Here is a 7,126-nt window from a genome sequence, read left to right as displayed (position 1 = left end):
AGAGAAAGAGAGAGAGTAATGATAATTATAATAACAATAAAACCAAAAACACACAAGCAAATATCAACAAACAGTTACGTGGTTCAAGAAGAACATGTACTTACCCCCAGAGGCTTAGACACTCTCTGCCAAGCTCCATAGCTCTGTAAATGTTAGTAAACAAAGAATATATCAGAAGGGACTCAGATAAAATATACAAATTTATTATTCTTGTAGGTACTTATGATATACAGAGAAAATGTGAACTTTATTCCAAAAATATGTCAATATACCCACAGTAAACCATTCACACACCCTGTCTGATGACCGTGGACCAGGCCATTACAAGGCCTCAGAAGGAGTTACCCATAGTACCCATCAGCCCGGGTGCTATCTGGCTTCATCACGGGTGCCGACAAAAATATTCTCATGTTGTTGATGTAAAAATAAAAACTATCTACAAAACCTCTTCAGACCATTGACACGGCCACAGCTAAAACTGCAGGAGGGTTTGAATAAATTAATCTGCACAATTACAGCCAGCGGCGCAGGTAAATATGGGTCGAGGTGGTTTACGTTCACTTTGTGAATCAGTGGTGATGCGATTCATGAAAACAAAGCTGTGATGACGTGTTGTCTGTCTCTGATCCCCTCGCCTCAGACTAATATAAACACAAGCTTCACAGAACGGTTCTAATGCTCCACGCGCGCTGAAGCGTCATTCGTGCACCAGCTCTGACTCGTAATGAATTAACCGTGGGTCACTGAGTGGGCCTTGGTCCTGTTTGGACTCGTTGGACCTGTGCTCATGGCCCTGAGTCAGAAACTTCCAAGAATGAAGTCAGAAGATTTTGAGAATAAAGTGAGAACATTATAATATTCTGACCTTATCTCTCAGCATCTATAACATTCTTGATGAGAGATTTAGTCTGTATTTTTCAAGTACATTTCTGACAGTGTGCGGTGGGTTTGCACTGCGATCAGACGCCATCAATGCAGCAAAAACGCATTTCATTCGGAGGCAAATTATTCCATAAGAAAATCCAGTTGATCTGCTGTTGTCACAATTCTATTTTCAATGACGAATCGATGCAAAGAGTATGTTCCTGGGTTCTTTATTTTGTAAACATTTATCGAAAAGCAAAATGCTGATCAATACCTGCCAGTGACCCAGAGGAAAAGGAAGCCATCGTCCTGGAGGATGGGGATGTTGAGTTTTCTCATCTCATCGTCTGTTAGAGTTCCATATGGAAGCTCCATGTGGATGTCCCATGGAGGGTCAGCCATCACCACAGCGAACTTCCCCAGGATAGACACATCCAGGTAACGAATATCACAGCAGATCCACTGACGCAGACACAGATGACAAAACCATGCTGAAAACATCACAGCTCCAAACAAAAGTAATAGAATCTGTAAAATATGGGGAGGCTAACAGAATTCTATTCCCCAAACGCAGAGATTTTCTACCTGGGCTGGGAACAGTTTCCCCACATTGCTGTCCCCGTCTCCAGAATGCAGGCCCAGCTCAGTGGCCCCTGGTTGTTGCCCAATTGTGCCACACTCTGCCTCAGGTGGACTGTCAATCTCATAGTGCACGTATTTACAGGTGTCCATGTGGAAGCAGGTGTTCAAGAATGAGCAGTCTCCCAGGCTTTCGTCTGTGTGCTTGTTGATGATTCGCCTGTGGGTGTCACATGTCTATTAGAGTCAAATTATTTACATACCTATATTATTATATATAACAAGCATATTACATGTAGGTCTCTGTCTGATCATCTTTCATCATATTAAATATTATTTATTATAAGGGGGCGGCACGGTGACGCAGCAGGAGTGTGGTGTGTTATCCCTGTGTCTGCATGGGTTTCCTCCGGGTGACTGTCTGTGAGGAGTGTGGTGTGTTCTCCCTGTGTCTGCGTGGGTTTCCTCCGGGTGACTGTCTGTGAGGAGTGTGGTGTGTTCTCCCTGTGTCTGCGTGGGTTTCCTCCGGGTGCTCCAGTTTCCTCCCACAGTCCAAAAACACACGTTGGTAGGTGGATTGATGACTCAAAAAGTGTCCGTAGGTGTTAGTGAGTGTGTGTGTGTGTGAGTGTGTGTGTGTGTGAGTGTGTGTGTGTGTGAGTGTGTGTGTGTGTCCCTGTGAAGGACTGGCGCCCCCTCCAGGGTGTATTCCTGCCTTGGGCCCAATGAGTCCAGGTAGGCTCTGGACCCACCGCGACCCTTAACTGGATAAGGGTTACAGACAATGAATGAATGAATGTATATTAAAATCCTTCTATCCAATTTGATCAGAAGAGAATGAAATACCTGCAAGTTTATTTCTCCCATGTTCTTGAGCAGTGTTTCCTTGCATTGTGACCTTAGGCAAGCTTATTAGAGGATTGAATTTACATTTCTGTAAAGCTTCATGTGACAGCATCTGATGAAAGTTGTACTGTATATATCCAGTTACACTGACATAAAACAGAATCAGGCACAGGAGGAACAAGCTATCCCAAGAGATCAGGAAACCTATTTAAAAAAGGCTTAAATGTATAGGTGACCCACCTGAAGTGCAGCTTGGTGCATGGTTGAGGGGTGTCTCCATACCGCATACACTCTTCTTTAGTCCCATGATCACAGAACTCTTGCACCTGTGCTCTGCCACGTGAACGAAACTTCTCCACGATGGACTGCTCCCTGGCTGAGCTAGTGTTCAGAAGCTCAAGGATCTCCCTGCTCACCTACCACACAAACACATACATAAATAAACATTACTTAACTTGTAAAAAAAAAAAAAGATAATTCCACCTCACATCAAAGACTTACTGACCATGTGAGACTGAGAAATGTCAAGTACATGAAATAACTCTACAATGCTAAAGTAAAGTGTTTAATTAGTTGTATTCCTGCATTTTGTTTTATTAGTGTTCCTCAAGATATTAACTTAACATTTAATACATTTCGTAGGATGTATTTTTAGTGCTCAGGTGCTTTCTCCCTCTACAGCTGACCACATGTGGGTGTCATAAAGTGAAAACTCAACATTCCAACTGTGGGAGTGTGACGGTGTCTGGCAGAGCCAATGCTTCCCATTGAAAATTAATGAGATAGTATTGGTGATTGTACTAAGTACACATTTAACACATCCATGGCAGTGAACACACCCCCACACCCACATTAGTGCACTGGGGATAAAGTGCTGGCCCATAAACCCAAGTGCTGAGGGAGAAGAAAGGAGTTCACAAGCCAACTTCTCGAACCCTTATGCCACGGCTAACGTGCCAAAGATGTGTACATGAATTGTTAACTTAAACGTGAGCAGTGTGCATTTGAAATATAGATGAGATAAATCAGAAAGGCAGATTCAATATTGAATTCCATATTAGGGGTGGCACAGCAGGTAGTGTTGCAGTGACACAGCACCAAGGACCTGGAGGTTGTGGGTTCAATTCCTGCTCCGGGTGACTGTCTGTGAGGAGTGTGGTGTGTTCTCCCTGTGTCTGTGTGGGTTTCCTCCGGGTGACTGTCTGTGAGGAGTGTGGTGTGTTCTCCCTGTGTCTGCGTGGGTTTCCTCCGGGTGACTGTCTGTGAGGAATGTGATGTGTTCTCCCTGTGTCTGCGTGGGTTTCCTCCGGGTGACTGTCTGTGAGGAGTGTGGTGTGTTCTCCCTGTGTCTGCGTGGGTTTCCTCCGGGTGACTGTCTGTGAGGAGTGTGGTGTGTTCTCTCTGTGTCTGCGTGGGTTTCCTCCAGGTGACTGTCTGTGAGGAGTGTGGTGTGTTCTCTCTGTGTTTGCGTGGGTTTCCTCCGGGTGACTGTCTGTGAGGAGTGTGGTGTGTTCTCCCTGTGTCTGCGTGGGTTTCCTCCGGGTGACTGTCTGTGAGGAGTGTGGTGTGTTCTCTCTGTGTCTGAGTGGGTTTCCTCTGGGTGACTGTCTGTGAGGAGTGTGGTGTGTTCTCTCTGTGTCTGCGTGGGTTTCCTCCGGGTGACTGTCTGTGAGGAGTGTGGTGTGTTCTCTATGTGTCTGCGTGGGTTTCCTCCGGGTGACTGTCTGTGAGGAGTGTGGTGTGTTCTCTCTGTGTCTGCGTGGGTTTCCTCCAGGTGACTGTCTGTGAGGAGTGTGGTGTGTTCTCTCTGTGTCTGCGTGGGTTTCCTCCGGGTGACTGTCTGTGAGGAGTGTGGTGTGTTCTCCCTGTGTCTGCGTGGGTTTCCTCCGGGTGACTGTCCGTGAGGAGTGTGGTGTGTTCTCTCTGTGTCTGCGTGGGTTTCCTCCAGGTGACTGTCTGTGAGGAGTGTGGTGTGTTCTCCCTGTGTCTGCGTGGGTTTCCTCCGGGTGACTGTCCGTGAGGAGTGTGGTGTGTTCTCTCTGTGTCTGCGTGGGTTTCCTCCAGGTGACTGTCTGTGAGGAGTGTGGTGTGTTCTCTCTGTGTCTGCGTGGGTTTCCTCCGGGTGACTGTCTGTGAGGAGTGTGGTGTGTTCTCCCTGTGTCTGCGTGGGTTTCCTCCGGGTGACTGTCTGTGAGGAGTGTGGTGTGTTCTCTCTGTGTCTGAGTGGGTTTCCTCTGGGTGACTGTCTGTGAGGAGTGTGGTGTGTTCTCTCTGTGTCTGCGTGGGTTTCCTCTGGGTGACTGTCTGTGAGGAGTGTGGTGTGTTCTCTATGTGTCTGCGTGGGTTTCCTCCGGGTGCTCCGATTTCCTCCCACATTCCAAAAACACACATTGGTAGGTGGATTGGAGACTCAAAAGTGTCCGTAGGTGTGAGTATGTGAGTGAATGTGTGTGTGTGTGTTGCCCTGTGAAGGACTGGTGCACAATGATTCCAGGTAGCACAAGAGTATTTTTTACTGCAAGCATTAACCACATCAGATGGGTAATAATAAAACAAGTATACAAAGCTGCTTTGCACCTTTTTGCTTTGCTGCTCCTTGGTTGACTGCTGGTTCAACAGGCTCTCTATCTCCATATCCACATGAGACGTTTTTCCCTTATTGGTTCGCCCTTTTTTGTCAGACCCAGCTCCTCCACTTCCCAACTTCCAATCAGAAGTCCCTGTCTGTGAAACAGACGAGGAAGCCAAAGAAATTGATGAGGTTTTGGGTGGTGAAGCTGGAGACGGAAGCAAAGGAGAAGAGCCAGGGCCCCTTTTTTGGTGAATGGAGTCATCTCCTTTTCTTTTGACACCAGTCCTTTGAAGCTGTGAGGTTGAGCTGCCAATCATGGCTGATAGTTTGGTGTGATCTACAGAGATGACCAGGGTGGACAAGGAGGACGAGGACGACAAAGTAGTGATGGTTGGCTGCCGGACTTCAATTAACTCTTGAGCTGAAAATTTCAGTAGAAGACTCTGGATACTGGTGTGGGACACTGGTGATTCAGACTAAAAGAGACGGAGAATGTATACACCACATCATAACACTGAACATACACTTTTACAAAACCATTATTCTTACTCTCACACTGCAATACATACAGAGTTGAGCTGGTTAGTGATGGCAAGAGAATCGGTGGGTAGAGACAGGCCCAGTTCAGACAAGTATCCCAGAAGCATTCGCTCTAACTCAGGATCAGGGGGTTTCTCCACCTCTACTTGTGCAGAGGTTTGAACAGTGGGCCCAGGACTATCGCTTCGTGTGGCCGCAGCATCAGCAGTTCCAACCTCTGATGAAGTGAGACAGAGAAGTAAACAGAGGATAATACCAAGAGATAAAAAACCCAGGACATAGCAACACCCACAAAGCAGATATTATTTTAGTGAAGGATCAGAATTCTGTGTCTGCTCCATACATTAAAAACAGCAAAACAATCTAACGTGGGTGTAACTTTATTGGCGAGAATGGTACCCCTCCCTGCTCTGGAGTACAAAGTGGGGGACCTGACCATTGAGGAACAAAGTAAAAGCATATAATAATATATATGTGAAATATACAGTGAGTTCTTCTTAAGGCCTCGCAGTATTGAGTTTACATAGTGTCGTGTAAAAGTCCCCACTGTGTTATTTGCTGTTTTTATTCGTTTCCCATATAGTTATTGTTGTTTACTTCTTTTTACCGATGCTAATCTGTGCGGGGTCTCTCCTCCGTCTCTGAATTCTCTCTCTCAGAGAGTCCACCTGCTTCTTATGCGCCTGGATATTGCTCCAAGTGTCCGACATCTTCTGCTCCTCGGTGCCAACACCGCGACTACAACCACACAAACCGTCAAACAACTGGAACGAGTCGGGACAAACAAACGTACGACGAGTCGGGAATGAAAACTCCGCCAATGCCGCTTTTCACGTTTCAAAATAAAAGCCGCGAATAATAAATTATACGACATGAATAAATACACAAAATTATGAAAATGAATTAGAACCAATCTATAGGTTTTTACATACAAAATGCAAAAATACAATAATACATACAAATATAAATGGCCTATACGCAAAATCAATTGATACTATTCTATCAGAGTTTAATGTCAAGCAGGAAATGGTGTGTTTGTTTTTCATAATAATGTTCAAGATTATTTTTAGGTCATATATTGGTCAGTCGTATCATAAATATGATCTGTTTTCTACGCTAATTGTCCTTTTCATTAGATTTTATCATCAAGCATAATTTGTTCATAAATCTCAGCCAACATGTGTGTAACAAATTATTGACTCTGCGTCTGTATAAAAGTACTTTAATTAATTACACGGATTTAACCACCGATTAAACCGATACAATAGGTTTTATTTATTTTTTATTTTTTTAATTTTATTTTTATTTATTTATTTTTATTTTTATTTATTTTTTTTATTTTTTTGGTCCTTACTACAATTTTAAACTCGAAACAATGGCAAAACAAAAAAAAAAAAAGAAGATCTGCTTCCGGTCACCGAGTTTAGTAAAAAGATCCTGTAAAAATTAAATATTAATTTGGATATTTCGGATGTTATTGTTGATTTTACTTTGGACAATTTAGATACTAACGTGTTTCTTTTTGTACAATATTATGGGTAAATATAATTTACATAAATAAAGGTGGTATGAATTTTAGCCAAGCTTTATACATTTTCTCTGAGATTAAGGAATAAAACGCCACTTTAAAAATATAAAAAACAAGAAAGCAAAAGAACATTAAATCAATTTTTTAATTATTATTATTATTATGACTTATTTAACGTGTAATACATCCGCTGACTG

General features: G+C 43.7%; 1 protein-coding gene across 1 annotated transcript in view; it reads right to left on the bottom strand.

Annotated features, from left to right (window-relative positions):
- mettl3 (methyltransferase like 3) overlaps positions 1–6,235 on the bottom strand; it is a 9,081-nt gene extending 2,846 nt beyond the window's left edge. The window contains exons 1-7 of the mRNA XM_066681453.1: positions 6,009–6,235; positions 5,431–5,618; positions 4,867–5,337; positions 2,530–2,705; positions 1,450–1,663; positions 1,139–1,326; positions 105–143 (exon numbers count right to left, since the gene is read on the bottom strand). Coding sequence (XP_066537550.1) covers positions 105–143; positions 1,139–1,326; positions 1,450–1,663; positions 2,530–2,705; positions 4,867–5,337; positions 5,431–5,618; positions 6,009–6,111 — 1,379 coding nt within the window. The 5' untranslated portion in view covers positions 6,112–6,235. The remainder of the gene's footprint in view (positions 1–104; positions 144–1,138; positions 1,327–1,449; positions 1,664–2,529; positions 2,706–4,866; positions 5,338–5,430; positions 5,619–6,008) is intronic.
- Positions 6,236–7,126: the final 891 nt, after the last annotated feature.

This window comes from Hoplias malabaricus, chromosome 9, assembly GCF_029633855.1.
Source record: "Hoplias malabaricus isolate fHopMal1 chromosome 9, fHopMal1.hap1, whole genome shotgun sequence".
NCBI lineage: Eukaryota > Metazoa > Chordata > Actinopteri > Characiformes > Erythrinidae > Hoplias > Hoplias malabaricus.
The sequence above is the reverse complement of the archived record's forward strand: the minus strand, read 5'-3'. Positions and strand labels throughout refer to the sequence as shown.